The sequence below is a fragment of the Zalophus californianus genome, chromosome 9 (genome assembly GCF_009762305.2).
Source record: "Zalophus californianus isolate mZalCal1 chromosome 9, mZalCal1.pri.v2, whole genome shotgun sequence".
In the NCBI taxonomy this organism is placed as follows: Eukaryota; Metazoa; Chordata; class Mammalia; order Carnivora; family Otariidae; genus Zalophus; species Zalophus californianus.
The window spans coordinates 72,348,460-72,369,308 of record NC_045603.1 but is presented as its reverse complement, the minus strand read 5'-3'; the positions used below and the strand labels follow the sequence as shown (position 1 = coordinate 72,369,308).

Below are 20,849 nucleotides of genomic sequence, written 5' to 3'. Positions count from 1 at the left end.
ATTGTTTTTATTGTTTGGTTTGTTAGTTAATGGATTTAATAGCTATTGGGCATTTACTTTTGTGCTGGCCTCTGGAGAACTCTTAAGGCAGATGAGGCAAAATTCCTGCAACAGAGAAGGGCACAGTCCAGCAGCACAGTCCAGTATAAGTTTTTGCAACGAAGGAAATGTTGCACCTTTCAGTGTCATGGCAAATAGCCATATGTGGCTATTGAACATTTGAAATGTGGGAAACTAAATTTTAATTCTATTTAATTTAAATTAATTTAAAAGTTTAAAAAGCCACATGTGCTTAGTGGCTCCTGAATTGGACAGGACAAGAAAAGACATAAAAAATAGTGTGAGAGGGGCGCCTGGGTGGCTCAGATGGTTAAGCATTGGAGTCTTGATTTCAGCTCATGTCACAGTCTCATGGGTTCTGGGATCCAGCCCCACCTCACACTCCACACACAGCGGGGAGTCTGCTTGAAGATTCTCAGCCTCTGTCCCTCCCCCTACTCATGCACGAGTGCTCTCTCTCAAATAAGTAAATAAATCTTTAAAAAAAATAGTAGTGTGAGAAATAATTTAAATTTATTTCTTATTTTTAAAATATTTTACTTATTTATTTGAGAGAGAGAGAGAGAGAAAGAGAGCATGAGCTGGAGGGAGAGTGAGAGGGAGAGAGAATCCAAAGCAGACTCTGCGGAGTGCAGAGCCGGGCGCGGGGCTTGATCCCACGTGACCTGAGCCGAAACCAAAAGTTGCCCATTCAACCAACTGAGCCACGAAGGTACCCCAGAAATTTAAATTTAATCAGAAAAGTACTATAACTGGGATATGATAAAAAGCACTACAGGAACATAGAGAAGAGAGTAGCTAAACTCATTCAAAGAACTTAGGAGCATGGACATAAACTGCTAAGTAATTCAGCTCTGTCTCTTATTAGTTGTTGGAACTTGGACAAAGTCACTTGGGTCACTTAACCTTTCTGTGCTTTAGTTTTCTTATCTCTAAAATGGGGATCGCACCTACATTATGGGGTCATGGTGGGTTTTTACATGTGTTGGAGTGAGCTGCTTCAACCGGTGTAAGACACATTACGTGCTAGACACGTGTTTACTGTTACTACCGCTCCTATTCCAGTACTATTGTTTTTATTGACAGAGTAGGTGCTGTTTGTGGTTATTTCTCGGATTATGGCAGGAATATGTTTGGAGTGGGAAGGGGCAAGGGCATTCTGTACAGCTAGTGCAAGTGTGAAGGGTTATCAAAGAAAACGTTAAGTCATGAGTAGGGAGTTTAGCATGTTTGGAGTCAAGGCAGTGCATGGAGGGAGTGAGGCTGATGAGATACATGAAGTCAGTTTGTGAAGGGTCTTGTTGGACAGACTGAACAGTATGAAAAGACCTGAGAAGATTTCAGCAAGGAATATATAGGAGCACATTGGTGTTAGAAATATGATGCAGGGGATAAATTAGTTAGGGAGGGATTTGGGCCAGGCAGAGCATTAAACAATTGTGTTTGCATTCCAAGTGAGAGATGATGAGGTTCTGAAAGCAATAGGAATGTGGGGAGGGGGGTGGCTGCTACTTCAAAGGGAATTTTCAAGATTAGTTAGAAGATAGACTTGACGGACTTGGTAACGAGTTAATTCCTTGGTTGAGCAGACGGTGCGAAGAGAGAGGGAGGATGGAAGAAGGAAGATGACTTGGTAGTTTCTCTTGGGTAACTTGGATGATGGTATCACTGAAGAAGACAGGGAACAGAAGAAGGCTAGATATAGGGTGCCCATGGAATATTCAGATGGTGTTGTCTAAGAGGCAGATAGATACATTTCAGGAGTTTAGAGCAAAAGACCTTGGCTATAGGTATTGATTAGGAATCATAGAGTTATAGTAAAGTATACTGGGAATTTATTTCACTTAGAAAGATTATAGAGCTTGATAGGTCTAACATCTGGGGTAATTAAGTGGTTTATCAAGAAGAGTTCACAAACCATTCATAGTCCTCATGTAAAAATCAACACACTAAATGTTGAAACAGCTATTTATCTGGGGCATATTGTTCTTTTCAAAATAGGCAAAATCACTTTGCTGATATTGGATGAAGAAAGTGATATTTTCTTGTTAATTTTTGATGCCATGCGCACATTTTCAGCCAATGACGAAGTCCAGAAACTTGGATGCAAAGCTTTACGTGTGCTGTTTGAAAGAGGTATTTAAAAATGTCAGATTCTCTATTTTCATATTTATAAAAGAAGCAAGGGAAAAGTAGAATATAATTATGATAATAAGGTATCTAAAATTTTACTATTTTTGAAGAAGGGGGGGCTGTCAGTCAAGGATAAATAATGGGGTTAATTCAGAAAAATTGTTTTGTGGAATGAATTTCATTCATGGGTTATAAATTATGCAAATGTAGTAGACTTTCTTCCATTGCTTGACAAGACTTATGGTTCACTTTGCAAACTGGATGTGTAGGTGTTAAGAAAGAAAAAATAAAACTGTAAAGTCAAAGCATAGAATAAATTTGGATTTATGATGTTGAGTCATCTCCAGGGATTTTAGAAATTGCTGAAGACTATGTATAAAGAACCAGAAGGTTTGCAGAGTGTCCCTTAGGAAAAAGACAAATATGTATTTTATCTCATGGGACTAAGACAACAGAGATTATCATGTAATTTTGGAGTTGGTTGGAACCATTAGTCCTTCCACTGACTTGATGAGGGTATAGATGCGAGAGGTGACATGAGTAACCTGTCTGTGGGCACACAGCTAGTTACCCTCACTGTAGTTCAGTTTGCCACCTGAGTTTCTGGCATCTCCAGGAATGGAATAGATCAACATCTACTATTTAATTCTTGTCTCATTTCAAAAAGACTTTAAACAGCTTACAGATATTTATAGTACACTGGAGAAAAAAATGGATGAGGAAATGCGTGAAGGGAAAATAATGTAAAGCCTGGTTAAATTTACTAGTGACTTCAGATCATGTATACTTGTCAAGGCATGGACCAGAAATCTGGCTCTCTCCTTTCTATCAGGCAAAGAAGAGTTAAACATTGCCTGTTACGAAGTTACTTGAGATAAAAATAAACCCATTTATCAGGAGAAGGGATCAGGGTCGTGGGAGACCTGGGAAAATACTCTCTTGGGTTTCCCTGGATGAGATGATAAAGTACACACGTTTTATAAAGAGTACAAAGTGTATTTCAGTGAAAGAGACTGTCGAGTGTCAGAACAGCATGGACCTGGAACCCAGCGCTGTGATGATCAGGCTTGGCAGAGAAGAGGTTTACTGTGAGTGAGGAGTCAAGGAACTGCATGTCTTTCGGGATATCTTCTATAAATGTTTTATCTTGCAACTAAGCTTTTGATAAGAGCTGGGCAGAATTGAGTTTGAGGTTCCATTGTCTCAGAGGTCTGTTACCTTCTGTGTTGCAGTTTAAGGGCACATTCTTGTTGATGGGAGAAGGGCTCTCTGGCCAGCATTGGGTCCCATCCAGGACACATGGAGAAGGACTAGGGAATGTTAAAAGGAAGCTCTTTTTCAATAGAAATATTGTCAGTATTGACAGTATTTTGATTAAATATAGAGCAGAAAAATTTCTGAGTTTTTTAGGACTATCAAGTTCTCTGGGACTTACTGAGACCTGTAAAGTGAATTTCCCCAATTTGGAAGTATACTGTGGAAACTGCTCAATAAAATGAGAAAGTTCCATGATACTCCTCACTTATTTGAAGAACCTAACCAATTTCACATCATTTTATACGGAGCATTGGTATCAAGTTGAAAAACAAAAAAGTAATGCTGATCTAGTGTGCCATGTTTTCCAGCGTTTTTGTCTGTGCTATTCTCAGGCTAGAAAAACCAGATTTGTATACATGTTTTTGAGCTACCCACCCAATAAAATGACTCCAAATGGAACTCATTGGCTTGATTAAAAAGACTTTAATTATGAAAATTTATAATAATCTCTGATGAAATCAAGACCATTGAGACCGAGTACTTCAAAGTCTAATTACTTGTCATTTGCTAAAGTTCACCCCTTTTGAACTGAGCTGCTTTTAAACAGTGTACCATTGACCACTCCTTTTTAAGTATTGTGATATAGTCACTTGCAGTAGGCCATCTTTATTAGTCATTGGTCAGTTTCCCAAAGGAAATTATAAATAATTTTGTTTTTCTGAGAATTATTTGGTCACTAACACTTCTACATTTTAAAACACTAAACTAATATAGATCAAAAAGAAATTCTTTTAATCTCAGTAGCTTTTTTTCCCCATTATAAAATTCTTAAGAAGGGTTTGGCTGAAATACGCATCTTTAACTTTATGTCTCTTGTATTTACTGTGTCTCATATGATTGACATGAATATTATATTTTTAAGTAATTAAAATCTTATATCATCTTTAAGCTTTTTCAGCATTTTGTCTTTCATTTTTCTAGTTTCAGAGGAGCAGCTGACTGAATTTGTTGAGAATAAAGATTATATGATCTTGCTTAATGCATTAAAAAATTTTAAAGATGAAGAGGAAATTGTGCTTCATGTGCTGCACTGTTTACATTCCCTAGCAATTCCTTGTAAGTACCCCATGTGCATGATTTCTTTTTTGTATATGAAAAATTACAATTTATCTCCTTTCTGAGTGCATTTAAAATTATTTTTTGTTATGTAGAAACTTGCAGATGGGAATCCTGTTTATTTATTTATTAATTTAATTATTTTTTATTTATTGATACGGTACTGCAGCTGGCTCAGCACTTGGTGCTGGGAAACAGTAGCAGAAAATGTAGACATGTTTCTTGCCTCCTCAGAGCCCGTGGTACCATGCCAGATATAGATAATATAGGTGATTACAATGTATTATAAGGCAAGTACTGGCAGAAGTACCTGGGGTTATGAGAGAAACAAGAAGGGAGGCAAGGTCTCTTAGTAGAGACTTTAATGATGAGAGCTCTGTGTGTAGGGATGACTGAGGTGAAGTGCAGGCAGAGTGTCCCAGGCAGGGAACATCGTTAAGTATCAAGATCCTGGAGCAAGAGAGAGCATAGTGCATTCAAGAAGATGAAAGTGGCTAATGTCCAAAAGCTATAAAGAACTTATCAAACTTGACACCCAAAGAACAAATAATCCAATCAAGGAATGGGCGGAAGACATGAAGAGACATTTCTCCAAAGAAGCCATACAAATAGCCAACAGAAACATGAAAAAGTGCTCCACATCCCTTGGCATCAGGGAAATACAAATCAAAACCACAATGGGATACCACCTCACACCAGTCAGAATGGCTAAAATTAACCAGACGGAACAACGGATGTTGGCGAGGATGTGGAGAAAGGGGAACCCTCTTATACTGCTGGTGGGAATGCAAGCTGGTGCAGCCACTCTGGAAAACAGTATTGAGGTTCCTCAGAAAGTTGCAAATAGAGCTACCCTATGACTCAGCAATTGCACTACTAGGTATTTACCCCAAAGATACAAATGTAGTGATCTGAAGGGGCACCTGCACCCCAATGTTTATGGCAGCAATGTCCACAATAGCCAAACTGTGGAAAGAGCCCAGATGTCCATCAACAGATGAATGGATAAAGAAGATGTGGTATATATATACAATGGAATACTACTTAGCCACACACACAAAAAGAAATCTTGCCATTTGCAACGACATGGAGAGAACTAGAGGGAATTATGCTAAGTGAAATAAGTCAATCAGAGAAAGACCATTATCATATGATCTCACTCATATGTGGAATTTAAGAAGCAAAACAGAAGATCATAGGGGAAGGGAGGGAAAAATAAAACAAGACAAAATCTGAGAGGGAGACAAATCGTAAGAGACTCTTAATCATAGGAAACAAATTGAGGGTTGCTGGAGGGGAGGTTGGTGAGGGGATGGGGTAACTGGGTGATGGACATTAAGGAGCGCCCGTGATGTAATGAGTACTGGGTGTTATATACAACTGATGAATCACTGAACTCTACCTCTGAAACTAATAATACACTATAGGTTAATTAGTTGAATTTAAATTAAAAGAAATAATAATTAAAAAGGATAAAAGTAGTTCAGTAAACTGTGTACTTAAGAGTGTGTGTTTGTGTGTGTATGTGCATGTGTGTATGCACACACACCTATGCATATGTCCAGCCCTGAGTGCTTTTGTGTTATTTAAGGGAGGTGGGGGGCAGGGCTTGATAAGAGTCAGTGGATGAGGCTGGAAACATAAGCAGATCTTGAAAGGCTTGAAAAGCCACAGGATGAAGTTTGAACTTTATAATGATTCTTGTTTAGCATTTTCTTGATGCTTTGAAATTTAGGCACTTCTATCACAAAAAAAGTACAAATAAGAAGAAATTAATTTGCTGTGTATATTACCAGTGACTGCTAATGGGCTAAAATCATGCTTCCGAATCTACTACTTTTGTTTTGTAAGTGCACATGAGCATTTCATACAGGATATACACACACATTTATTTAGTGATGTTTCATCTTCACACATGCGAAGTTGTGAGGATTAAATGGTTAAATAAGTTGAAAAATGCAGACTAGTACCTGGTATGTAATAAGTGTAAAAATATCGACAGTGTTATTACATAATTTATATTTCCTACGTGTGTACCGTAGTATGGTATATATAATATGCAACATGGTTTCAGACATGGAAATCTGATGTGAGTCTTCAGTAAAAACCCGATCCCATTGTGAAAGGATGCTCTTTCTTATGATTGTTATAAAATCCATCATTTTCTTATCCATGGGAAATTGAACATTTGAAAGTAGATGGAGCTGCACTATAATAGAGAATGGACATACTTCAAAATTTCTGAGTCATCCGCTGTCCACAAACCGAATATATTTTTCATTTTACTTTTCCTCAGTTATATTTATACATTTATTTATTTGTTTTGGGCTGGCTGCTTTGAAATTCATTGTTTTCCACCCCCATCTGACATAACTGCAGTGAAGAATGTGTTGATTCAGAATGCAAAGGTCAAAGAAAGTAGCAACTAAAAATAAGAAAAATGAAATGTTTTAAACACTGATTCTAATTGAAAGATGTTTGCTTCTGAGTCTTAGAGCAAATCACGTCCACTATTCTGAGTAAAAGCAGATAATTATTTTCAGAAGCCATTTCCTTTTGTCAGAACATGTTTTCCTATATTCAATGCTCTTTAAAATACAACTTAAACATTAAAAATATATTTTTGGAGAAACAGTTGTTTAGTTTGGTTATGCCAAAAAAGACAGGAAAATGTCTTGCAAACACCCTTTTTTTTTTTTGGTTTATTTTAATAATAGTCAACATTTCATTCAGAAATGCAAATTCGTTTTCTCCACGTGGGTTCATATACTCACTCTTTCTGTTGACTGACTGCCTTTCCCAGTAGATTCCTTCCTGTCTTTCTGGTTCACCTGTGTTTGTCCCTTAGTCATCTGTGCCCTGCTTCCCCCCTACCTCTCCTCTTCTATTTCAGAGCCTCAGGAAGCTTGAATTTGCTGCCTGGGACACTGCTGCTTTTCTGCTGCCCTTCTGGAATGGGCAGGAAATAAGTCGTAGTTGATTTTAGCCGTTCTGTTATGTGACAAGATTTTGATTTTCCTTCTGTTGGTTTGAGAGAAAGGAACAATGTAAAAGGCGTTATCCAGTGGAGTTAGTGCCTCATTAGGCAATAGGCTCCAAATGCATTTATTTGAAAACTTATGGCCAAGACATTACATTTTTAGGCTTACATAAAAGCACTCTCAATTATCCCTTTATTTTGTTTGTTTGTAAGTGAAGAAACAGGACTAAAGCAATTTCCCCTTAATGCTAGAGAAGAGTCCTAAATCCTATTATATTAGCATGAGCATAGTGTTTTTTACAGCTATTTGACAGAACGTGATATTTAAATTTGGAAGTATAGCCTTTTTGCTGGCAAATATTCACAAAATGTACAAGATGTTTTTGTATGTATATTTCAAGTGGGAAATTGTTACCTGTTATTACCTTTGGATGATTATTATTTCTTTAAATTTAGGCAATAATGTTGAAGTCCTCATGAGTGGCAATGTCAGGTGTTATAACATTGTGGTAGAAGCCATGAAAGCTTTCCCTGTCAATGAAAAGATTCAAGAAGTGAGTTGTTGCTTGCTCCATAGGCTTACATTAGGTGAGTTATAATTCTTGGTTAACTTATTATCATGGTCTATATGATGTAAATATATACAGCATATGTATGTTGTGTGTTGATAAGTAGCATATTGACATACATTGGATAGAAATATTGTAAAATAGCAAATTGTTCTGCCATGGTTAGAATTTTAAAAGCAGTGGCAGAAATTGATGTGCATAATGAAAGAGAAGTCTCACCTTATTGTTAGTGGTGTATTTAAGGTATAACTATATCAATAGTTGATACATACAAAAGAATAAGCATAACATGTAGAAAATGTGAAGCACAAAGCAGAAGAATGCCCCAACCAACTTAAGTCATTACCAGTGCTGGTAAAGCTACTCCGGGCTACTTCTTTTCCCTGCTTTCTCTATGGAGTTAACACCATCCAGTATTAAAAAGCCATTAACTCGATCTTCAGATAAGGATGCTTTTCTTTTCTTCCTCATTTATCTCTTAACAGATTATTATCTGTCCCATTTAGTGACTAGAGAATTTATTGCCTTGTTACTGTTCCAGAAGAAGCTTAACTTTCTCTTCCTAATTAAAATAAAAACCCAAAGTCAATGAATAATTATCATTTTGTCAAATTATGTAACCTAATTATGGGGTTTATGCATTTAAAGGCCTTATATAATTTGCTATGTATTTTCATATAAATTGTCTGAAAGTAAGAGAAGGCCAGTCTCACTGGTATTTGCCCAGTCACACAGTTGGTCAATGGTAGAGCGGTTGTTGGCCGTGGCATGGTAGGGAAAAAGAAGGTGAAGGGACAACCCAAGTTTAGATAAGTTGGTAAAAGTAGAAGAGAATCCTCTGAAATGACTTTCCAAGACTACAGACCTCTAAGGGCGGGGAGTATGTCTGTTTAGTGGGTGAATGTGAAAGAGGCAAGAACATAAGAAGGTGTTGTTAAAGAAGAGCTATACCTAATTTTTTTTTAAAGATTTTATTTATTTATTTGACAGAGAGAGAGAGCACAAGCAGAGGGAGAGGGAGAAGCAGACTCTGTGCTGAGCAGGGAGCCCGATGCAGGACTCAATCCCAGGACCCTGAGATCATGACCTGAGCTGAAGGCAGACACTTAACTGACAGCCAGCCAGGCGCCCCAGAGAAGAGCTATACCTAATTAAACTGCCTTTTGATTTTGAAGCCGTTGATTAATATTTAGTGTGGGCTTTAGGCTTTTCATAATATAGGATCTTTTCCAATCCTGGCTTTGTGTCTCAGGGTTCATTTAATTACACTTGTAGCTAAATAGGAGTTTTCTTCTTCTTTTTTTAAAGATTTTATTTTTTTATTTAAGAGAGAGAGAGAGAGAGAGCACGAGCTGGGGAAGAGGCAGAGGGAGAGGGCGAAGCAGACCGCCCGCTGAGCAGGGAGCCGACAAAGGTCTTGATCCCCAGATCATGACCTGATCATAACTGAGCCACTCAGGCGCCCCTCATTCTTACTTCTAGAAGGAAACTGGTGACTGTTAAGAGAGTTACAAATAAGCTTAAATGGAAGGAGGCACATACAGGTGGAATATCATTTACAAATTCCTTCCTCATAAGGATTTAGATTTTTGAATGATGTGTTGATTCTCAGAAAAGTGAATGTAGAAAGGGGTGAGACTTCTTCCTGGTGTTTGGGTTAGAGGGGGTGAAATATTCTCTTATTTTTTTTTCTAAGATCATCACAGATAAGATCAAGTAAACGATGCATGCCAACGAGTTTTCTGAGCAGCATTCCTTTAAGTGAAAGAAGGGTTCGGCAAAAGCATTTAATCACAAGGGAGGTTTTCTCCCTTATCTTTAGAAAATCAAGCTGTTTTGTACAAAAGCCATGCATAACAGATACCTCATTGTTTTATATGATAATGACATGAGAGGGAGTGAAAGAACACAAAATTAATGTAACCCAAACATACCACTATTTTTGCTCAGTCAGTTCCTTTGTCTAAGTAAGATAATTAAATGACTGCATGAAATAAATTTTCAAACCTTTATGCAATTATATTAAGCTATTTTAATTAATATTTTTATAGCTATTTAAATATTTTAATTAATATATATCTTAATGTCATTAAAATATTCACTCTTCATATTTATTGATATAAATACTGTTGTATAATTCAAGGTAATTTAAGTTCTATGGATGAGCATTCAGCTAGTATCTCACTTACCTTTTAGGTAATTTTTTTAATATTCTGGTATTAAATGAGGTACATGAGTTTGTGGTGAAAGCTGTGCGGCGATATTCAAAGAACGCCACGTTACAGATTGCAGCACTCAGCTGTTTAGCACTCCTCAGTAAGTAACTGTACTCAAAAGGAAATTTTTACAGCTGCATTTGATCTTGAATGTGAACATTATAACAAGACATCATTATAACAAGAAAGTCGTATGTGGAGAAGGAATCGTTAATTGGCTTTTCTGTCCTAATGTAATTCATTTTCTAAGGAATAGTTTCAAGGGAACTAACTGTTGTGATAAGTATACCATTCCCACTTCGTACATGAGTAAATACATCCTTGATTTAGTTTTGTTATTGGGCAGCTAATCTCAGTTAATCTTCCTCTAATCTGTTAGGTTTGTTTGGTACTCTCTTCCTCATTTGATGGAATAGCAGTATTCTGAGGTGTGTAATATATTTAAAAAAGTCTTTATAATGAACTAAGGCCACAACTAAGGAATACCTCACTTTGTTCATAATGTTTCAAAATATGGACTTCATGTTGGTCATTCAAACTGTAAGTAAATCATATATTTATATTTTTTCAAGCTGAGACCATTTTCTTAAATCAAGATTTAGAGGAAAAGAATGAGAATTCAGAGACTGATGATGAGGAAGAAGATAAATTATTCTGGTTGGAAGCCTGTTACAAAGCGTTAACTTGGCATAGAAAGAATAAGCACGTGCAGGTTGTACTCTTTCATAAATATTATAGTTATTCAAAATTATGTTTGTTCATTAAATTATGTTTTGACAGGTTTCTTTTTTCTCCCCTGATCCAGGAAGCTGCATGCTGGGCCCTTAACAATCTCCTTATGTACCAAAACAGTTTACATGAGAAGATTGGAGATGAAGATGGCCAGTCAGTAGTTTTGATTTTATATGATAGAAAATTTTAATTACATTTTTAATCGATCCATATAAAATACTGTGTAACTTTTATTGTTAGAAATATTTTTGATATAGGCATATATGTTTCAAGTGCTGCCACAAAATAGTAGAGTGTATATAATATTTTGATTCCTGATGTGTTTGAGAGTTATTGCCCAATGATTTGGAATCAAGAATCATTCAGAAATTATGAATCATTGAGAAAAGAAACTTTCAATTTTCTAGCTGATCATTTAAAAATGCTATGTTAATTAATCTCAGGTGACAGAGATGGCAGTCATCTGTGACCTTTTCTGTTGCAGTGACTAGCTAGCAGGTTGTCAATATCGTGAATGCAATGTGGTCAGAGGTCTCCTTAGTGATTCCTCACTTGATGTGGCATTGTTGACCTGTCTTCTCCTGAGAGGGTTATTTGTAGGTGTCAGCTCTTGAGGAGGCATTCTGCAGGAGTGTAATTCAAGCTTCATAAGACCAGTTCTCTTTCTCAAAGACACAAACTGTAAACAGGAGTTTTGTGTATATCAGAGTTGTTTCATGCCCATGAGCCTTTGTGCTTTATGGAAATGCTTATGTTTGCTCTGGGTATGTTCTTCTTTTGATGACTTTTGAATGACTTATCTTGGAAACTTAAATAGTAATAGTCTATATCTCAAATCCTGAAAATCTGTTTGTATCACGATCCATTGCCAACCAGGAGAGAATTAATAACACAGATGCTATTTAATTATACATCTCCATTTTGAAAAGGAAACAGTAATTCTTCTGAAAACTGTATGCTAAACCAGCATCCTAATCCACTTTGAGCAATCTTTTTAAGAGATTAGGTTCATGATGCAGTTTATAAATTTCAGCTCATAGCACACTGATTCCTCAATATCCATAAGCGAACTTTAAAATAAATACACTATTAAAAGAAAATATATTATGCTCTACACTTTTTAAAACTCATGATGCTCCTTTATGATTTTCATTTTTTTTCTTGTTTCCATTATCTTCTTTTTCTCACTTTTCTTTTTACTCTTAATACCTCTTTATATATTTGCTGAGTCTTCCCCCCCAACTGCTTATCAACTTTGAAGAAACAGAGAAATACTGATTTATTAGTATTTAGTGGATTTGAACTATCTTTTAAATATAAAACTGTTTAATTATAATTCACTCTTATAAGTGGAGGTGACATGAAATGTTTATATGCCTTTATTTGTTGTTAGATTAGATAATAATACATGAATATTTGAACTAATTATTAAAAAGATTACCAGTAATATTGTGATTGAATTTGTGAAAGGTTCCCAGCTCATAGGGAAGTGATGCTCTCCATGCTGATGCATTCTTCATCAAGAGAAGTCTTCCAGGCATCTGCAAATGCATTGTCGACTCTGTTAGAACAAAATGGTAAGGGGTGCACCATTTTTTAATACGAGGAAACACACTTTGTATTGTTTTAATTATAAAGACAATATATTATTAAAATTCAAATATGTAGATCTATGTATCTGATATATAGAGATATTTATATATAGGCCAAAGGATAAAGAAGAAAATAAACATTTTGATTTTTTCCCTGAATTTCTATGTGTGTAGTCACATGTGACATATACTATATATTTTCTACTTTTTGCCAAAATGGGATAATATAAATAATTTTATAAGCAGATTTTACATGTTTTCTTTTTGGTACTGATAAATGTAAAATTTCATATTTATATTTTTAAGGGCCATGTAGTTTCCCAGTGTACACCTAGATCCTATTTTATGAACCAGTTTCTCATTGATGGACTTTTACCTTGTGTTGAGTGGGATTTTTTTTTTTTTTGGTACCAAATGGTCACTTTTTTCCATTTTCTTTAATATACTGTTCCTGTTACTTTTTTAAGGAACACTTTCTAGATAATGCAGTTCGTGGAGAGATATTCACCATTTTAAAATCTGGTAAACTTGTCCTTTACGTGTAAGTCTTATAGCTTTCCATTATTAAGGAGACAAAAATGGCTATTATATCTTGGAAAGGCTCTGAGTTTTAAAATTGAGGCTCTAGCTGTTCAGATTTCAGGCCCCCATGAACAGGAAATACTGCCAGAAAATCTTGGGAGAAAACTCATCAGAAAGGCAGTGGGACTTGGCAGCTCTTGCAGGATATTTTTGGAGGGAGCAAAAGAGAGAAAAACACACAAAGCTGGAAACAAAGACCAATGCTAGCACCACCTGTTAGTAGAGAACCTGCATAGAGTGAAAGGAATCAAGAAACCACTCCAGGCATGTTTCTCAATGCTGTTATTTAAGTCAAATCAAGAGGAAAATAATTTCTTCTTCCTTTTCCTCCTTTCTCACTCTACCTCTCAGATAGCACTTTAATAAAACACTTGTGTGGGCAAGAGCCCTTACAGACAGACAGGGGTTGTCCTCTGGGAGGATGAGTCAGAATTGGAGTGGTAGAAAAGGGAATCGCTGTCCTTAAATCTCCCATCTTCTACTGTGCTGAGGCCTGGGTAGGATCTCCTTCCTGAAAATGAGGACCAGACTTGGTTGCTTTTGTGTGGCACATTTAGGAGAGGAGAGCAACCTTGACCATGTACACATACTGTGTTGGTGCTGTAGTTTTTCACCCAGTGGAAATGTTTGATATGCCAACAAAATAACTAGTGTTTGAGGATTAGTTACATTTGGAGTCAACCTTCATTTCTCTGTTCAAAATCACTGCCCTGCTCTTGCTGGTTCCTTACCTCTTTGTTCTTGGCCACCTGCTGGCTAAACTGTACTCAGGTCCCTTGTACTGTTCTTGGAGTTCTGCCACAGGAGAATATTAAGAACTCAGCAGCTGGGTCACCAACCTCTGTAGGCTACTTCTCATTGAAAGACACTTGGAAACATTGGGTATGCAGGGCTGGATGTGGTTTTCTAGAAAAATGACTGGACTGGCAGGCAGAGAACTGGTTTTCTGCCATGGTGTTCCCCAGGCCAAAGCTTGAACATCCTATGTGACGTTTTCCTCACTTAATCAATTAGTTAATTCAGTTAATGTTTATTGAGCTGCTGCCAGACAATGATCTAGGCGCTTGGGATATATCAGTTAAATAGAATACTCCCAGGTTCAGGGAGCTTGAACTCTAGTGATGGAAAGACAGTAAGATAGTAAAAAGATAATAAGGCTAAATAAAATATATGATATGTGAGGTAGCTATGAAAAAAAAATGAAGCAAAGAAAAAGGATATGTGTTAGGGGTCAGAGGAGATAAAATGGTGACAAGGCAACCAGGAAAGAAGGTGAATATTGACTGACGAGCTGAAGGAAGTTGCATAGTTGCATATTATTATTGGCTCTTTAAAGCAGGTAATTGATTGCTAAAATGGAGTGGAAGTGGTCAGGGGTATTGTGTAGATATACTGTAAATGAGATAAGATGTCTAAAATGTTCTATAAAACTCTGAAGTGACTCCATGATGTAATTTCTTCTAGGTCCGGTGTTTGATGAAATTTCTAATCTCAATTTTTAAGTTTAATTTTTAAGTCAAAAGTTAGGTTAATATCCAGGACAGTGGTTCTTAATCTGTGGTCCCTGGAACAGTAACATCTCCAGGGAACTTGTTAAAAATGTAAATTCTAGGGCCCCATTCAGACCTGCTGAATCACAAACTCTGGGTTTGGGACCCAGCAATCTCTTTTTCAATAGGCCCTCCGGCTGGCACTGGTGCTCTGCAGTTTGAGAACTGCTGGTCTAGAGGGACTTCTATCTTTTTAGAGTATTCCCTAGGTTTTAATTCAGCCACTTTAGGAGGGGTTCTTAAAACTTCTGACATAACCAAGCAAAATAACCAACTTATTATATTTTAATGTGTGATATCCTGGGTGTCTTTGAAAGGTATGCGTTTTTCAGGTTTTGGCAGTATTTTAGAATGTGTACATCAATTCCACTTATTTCTGAGTTTTCCCTATTTTTTATCATTTCTTCCTTTCCCAATTTGAGGTTGATAACTCATTTTCAAAATACAGCTCTTTTGGGGGCACGTGCGTGGCTCAGTTGGTTAAGCGACTGCCTCCGGCTCAGGTCATGATCCTGGAGTCCCGGGATTGAGTTCCACATCGGGCTCCCTGCTCATCAGGGAGTCTGCTTCTCCCTCCGAACATCCCCCCACCCAAATAAATTAATAAAAAAATCACACATGAAATATAGCTCTTTCTAGACTTAGGATGGAGTTATGTCCGATAAACCCATTGTAGGTTGAAAATGTTGAAAGTTGAAAATGCATTTAATACACCTAAACTACTGAACATCATAATTTAGCCTAGCTGAACTGAAGTGTGCTCAGAAGACTTACATTAGCTTACAATTGGGCAAAATCATCTAACACAAAGTCTATTTTATACTAAAGTGTTGACTGTCTCATGTAATTTATTGAATAGTGTACTGAAAGTGAAAAACAGAATGAGGAAGTAGAGTGTTAAATGTATTGTTTATTCACTTGTAATTTTGTGGCTCACTGCCACTGCCCAATATCAAGAAAGAGTATCATACCACATATCGTTAGTCCAGGAAGAGATGAAAATTCAAAATTTGAAGTATGGTTTCTACTGTATGTGTATCACTTTCACACCATCACAAGGCTGAAAAATCATAAGTTGACCCATCCAAAGTTGGGACCCTCTGTGTACTTAAGTCAATACTTTCTCAGTTTCATTTCCTGCCACTTTCAGAGTGTTGAATTACAGTGTGTAATGTTGGAATTGATACTTATATAGAGTCTTCAAGACAATTGATGTTTATATGGAAACTTCAAGATAATGAATTTGCGTTTAGCGAAAGAAGCCTATTACAAAGAAAAAAATTATTCTGTAATCATTGTTGGGATATAGTTACTTTCTCACATAGAGTGTGAAGTCAGTTGTAAAGAAAATCTATTTCTTTTTTTTTAAGAAAAGAAATTATTTATTTGAGAGAGAGAGAGAGGGACAGAGAGAGAGAGCACAAGCAGGTGGAGGGGTAGAGGGAGAAGGAGAGGGAGAAGTAGACTCCCTGCTGAGCAGGGAGCTCAACATGGGGCCCAATCCCAGGACCCTGGGTTCATGACCTGAGCCTGAGCTGAAGGCAGATGCTTAACTGACTGAGCCACCCAGGCACCCCCATATCTGTATTTATTAAGCTTTGGCATTACATTGTGAAATTATGTAATTATTCTCTCTATAAGTGCTTTCTATCCCTTTGCACATGATGGCATACATAGAAAGAATAATGTTTGTACAGTCCACTGGGATAAATGGAGAAGGTAGCTCAAGGCTGAAGGCAGCCCAGCATGGTCCCAGGCCTTGTCCCACCCCACTGCCCCTGCTTCCCAAGAGCTGAGAGGTGGTCAGTATCTACATGCACCTGTAACTGATTCACAGCTCACTAGTGTCTAGCATGCCTAGCAAGTCTTAGCTCTATATAAGTGCAGTTATTCTGTGAAGCTGTTATAAATATTAGAATGAAATGTAACTTTTGTTCTTATCTTGGAGAGCATTATTTTAAAACATTTTTCTGTAGAAACACTTCTTTCACAAGGATGGGATTATATTAGTACCAGTCAACTCACTCTATGAGTAAAACCTTAAAAATCAAAACCTCAACCTAAATGGTTAATAAATGTGAAAACCTTGAAATGGTGTATGTTTTAAAGAAATAAACATTAATGATCTTTAAGTTGCATTGAAATATAACTTCCATAAGTACTTGTATATACTTTTCTATGAATTTGGATTATCTTAACATTCTGTGTCTTACTGCGAAATTATGAAAATGTTCTTTCATTTCTATGAGTAACATTAACAAATTTTTATAGTTAATTTCAGAAAAATCCTGTTGTCAAAAGGAATATACCTGAATGTATTGGAGTTAATGCAGAGGCATATACATTCTCCTGAAGTTGCTGAAAGTGGCTGTAAAATGCTAAATCATCTCTTTGAAGGAAGGTAATATAGATTCATGGACTTATGCCAAATATATACTCTTGGGACTGGTAGAATATCAATATTTCAAACATATTTCTAAGAATTAGAAGAAAAGCATAAGACAGATGCAGATTGAAACATTGTGGAATATAATCTCATCTCACTGATACCACAGACTTATTTTATCCAACTATTGAAAGGGATAATTGAGATCATAGAAACATGTTGAAGGTTGGCTTTTGTACTCTGTGCTTGGTATGGACTACGTTTTGAAAAATGGCAGTTATACAGCATGTAACCTTAAACAGTTTTTCGAATTATTATGTGTGAAAGGTATATGAGATAAAATCAGCGTGTGGCTTCTAATTGTTGCTTTTTTCACAACTAATATTTATTATTATTCTTTCATTTGAATTAACTTTGTCTTCTCTTTCTGCTGTGGGGGTGGATGACAGGGTAGGGTGGGGAGTGGAGGGGTGAGTGTGGGGAGGGCAGAACTACTGGCTTAAACAAAAACAAACCTGTTTAAAAGACCAAAACTGAATTACATACAGAAGGTGCTCGCTGCAGGGTAGGCTCGGTACCTTTTTGCATTTTGTTAGGCCTGAGAATGTGAAGTAACTTTGGCGTAGTCTAAGTAAATTCAAAATTTTCAAAAGAAAAAATAAGTGGCACAAATGTTGCAGTAAAAAGTTATTTTGTGTCCTGGCTTTCCAACTAATTTGAGCCAACTATTTGATCTTTAAACATCAGGTTACTCATTGGTAAAGAGGGATAATAGTGATGACCTCATAAGTTGTAAGTTTATAATGTAAGTATTAAATCAGTTGATTTTTACAAAGTTAGGATAATGCCTATACATTTTAAGCACTCAGTAAATCACAACTATTATCATTAATACTGTTATTAAATATGAATAAATGAAATGCATATGGCATGGTCAACTATGTAGCACATCTGTAGTCTTTTAAGGAATAGGGTTATATTGTTTTTAACATCGGTCCAGCTAATCTATTTATGTTAATATATATCATATCTTTGAGTCATGTTTCTTTTATTTAAATGTTGTCCTTGAATGTTTGAGTGCAAAGTTTATCTCCAATGGCAATTTTCATGGTCCTGGGAGTGTGTGAACCTTTATGAGTGAGACAAAAACAAGGTGGAATAATCTACAGTTTAAGACGCTGTAGATTGTGTGCAATCTGTGCTCCTGGCTGTTTCTTCATATGTAAAATATGTAAAGTTTTAGTCCTGGGGATTCCAAGTTAACGAGGACCCCGTGCCAGTGACTAAAGAACTCATTGTCCGGTGGCAGAGACTGATACACAGAGAGTTCGCGATACTGGGTGAGAACATAACAGCGGGGATGTGTGAGGGGCACAGCGGTTAGAGGGGAGTGAATGAGGTGGAATGACAAACAAGGGAATATACAAGGAGGGCATGTGTTTAACCTGGGACCTACAGGTTGATGAGAGGGGTTGTATTACAGGGGCCACAGAACCATGTGAAGCAAGGACAAGGTTTTTTTGGGGGGGATTTCCTTTTTTTAATTTAAATTCAATTAATTAACATACAGTGTTATCATTAGTTTCAGAGCTAGAGTTCAGTGGTTCATCAGTTGCATAGAACACCCAGTGCTCATTCCATCACGTGCCCTCCTTCATGCCCATCACCCAGCTACCCCATCCCCTCCACCTACCTCCTCTCCATCAACCCTCAGTTTGTTCCCTAGACTTAAGAGGCTCTTATGGTTTGTCTCCCTCTCTGATTTCATCTTGTTTTATTCTTCCTGGGTTTGTTTTTTAACTAACCAGAATCATGCTGTATGTTCTTTGATGTGCTTCTTGGAGATGTTCTCAGCCTAGCACACTCCTTTTACCCAAATATTTAGACTAGAAGGAGAGGTCGAGTTTCCCAGAAAAACAAAAATTAAAAGCAAAACCAGTCACGTCCCTGTCACACATGATGCCATCAGCCTGTGGGTCCCAAATTCACAGTCCAGCTGCTCTCCTGCCCGAGTCAGCACGCACGGCGCACCACCGGCTCAATGCCAAGTCAACACGCCTTCACCTCACATTGCCAAGGGCTCAAACTAGCACTCTTCCCCTCAAATTCCAGCCCCTGTGCTCAAGTTTGTGCACAAAAATGGGCATAATTATAACAGCAGAATGAAGCAACCCAAACAGTGACACTATTTCTGTGGAATAGAGAGAGGACAAGGTTCGGATAGGCACAGGTTTCAGTTAACAGGGCACTGTTACCTGAAGCCAGGCGTACCTCGAAGTCTAGTCAAGTGGCCTTTCTTCATATGGCAAAGGAAGAATAGCTATAACACCTTAGAGAAACTGACTTTAATGCAAATTAAACTGATTAAAAATACCAAATAGGAAGTCCAGTGGTGTTAATTTGGAAGAGGCAGGTTGGTATCCTGTAAAGCGCCCTGACCTCAGGGCTCAGACAAGTTGGCGTGCCAGTCCTGGCTCTGTCACCTTCTAGTGATAGGACCTTGCTATGTAACCTCCGTCAGCCTAAACTCTTCATCTGGAAAATGCCTACTTTTCCGATAATAACACCTACTTCTTAGGGTTTTTGCCAGTGACCCATGTGTGGGTCAGAAGGAAGTTGTGTTTCGTGAAACTAAATAAAAGAATTCCCAGGTTGCTATGAATTCTACTTCTTGAGGCCAGAGTTTAATTAAATAATTAAAATATGTATGCTCATATGACTGAATGCAAATGCATTTTCATACAGCCTTTTTTCCTGATAAAATAGAATGGTTCTGTTTTCCTGTACTTGTTTCAACTTGGTGTTTGTACAGTGGAATCAGGTTGTACTTTTAATAAGCATTTCGATGTTCTGTCTCCAGCAACACGACCCTGGATACGATGGCAGCAGTGGCCCCCAAAATAATAACAGTTATGAAAAGTCACGAGGCATCCTTATCAGTGCAGCTAGAGGCACTAAGAGCTGTTTTACATTTTATGGTTCCAGGTAAGTGACATAATAGATATGGGGAGGGATGGCAATTTTAATGGATTTTCTGACTTTTTGTGAAATATCAACTTTCTAGGCAAAAATTAAAGGACGAGTTTCTCCCATCCAACTGCAAATCTTCCCACTAATCCAAATATAAAAAGAGAGGAAAAAGATGTGTGGAAGAGTCAGATTCACTTATAGGAAAATTCAATAACTTATTTACAGAAGAAATCACTGCAGTATAAAGTATGGAGCTTTGCCTCCAAGGAGAGTGTCCACTCTGATAATTCTTTTCAATTTCTGTTGCCTTCCAAGTTGTTTTGTTTCATGTCTGAACTATAAAAATAGCTAACTAGTATTCACACTTTCTCTTTTGCTCTTTTCAGGCCTTCTTTTATTCTGTGGTTGAATTAATCTTTCTCAAATAGAACCTCATGGCTTTTACTCATTAACCTCAACAGCGTCTATCCTTTCGCCTTTAGCTCCTACTTGACCTCTCTTGTGACCTTGTTTGTCCTCCAAATCCCATTTAAAACACCTGCTCCTCCATTCATTCAACATATATTAAGTGCCTCTTATGTTCTAAACATTGTGAGGGCTGCACAGTAATGACAAATGCATGGGAAAGGCATTCCTGTACTATTACAGGAGCTTCGAGGTAGACAGATATGCAAATGAATAATGACCAGACAGTGTGAGAGGAGCT

At 37.2% G+C, this 20,849-nt stretch overlaps 1 protein-coding gene across 5 annotated transcripts in view; it reads left to right on the top strand.

The window, feature by feature from the left end:
• LRRK2 (leucine rich repeat kinase 2) overlaps positions 1–20,849 on the top strand; it is a 142,144-nt gene that overhangs the window by 10,133 nt on the left and 111,162 nt on the right. For 4 of the 5 annotated variants that reach the window (XM_027592218.2, XM_027592217.2, XM_027592216.2 and 1 more), the window contains exons 5-13: positions 2,062–2,196; positions 4,432–4,566; positions 8,003–8,134; positions 10,312–10,431; positions 10,904–11,043; positions 11,137–11,216; positions 12,534–12,640; positions 17,059–17,188; positions 20,034–20,158. In XM_027592218.2, the coding sequence (XP_027448019.1) occupies positions 2,062–2,196; positions 4,432–4,566; positions 8,003–8,134; positions 10,312–10,431; positions 10,904–11,043; positions 11,137–11,216; positions 12,534–12,640; positions 17,059–17,188; positions 20,034–20,158 (1,104 nt within the window). The remainder of the gene's footprint in view (positions 1–2,061; positions 2,197–4,431; positions 4,567–8,002; positions 8,135–10,311; positions 10,432–10,903; positions 11,044–11,136; positions 11,217–12,533; positions 12,641–17,058; positions 17,189–20,033; positions 20,159–20,849) is intronic. The other variant, XM_027592219.2, reaches the window with a different exon arrangement.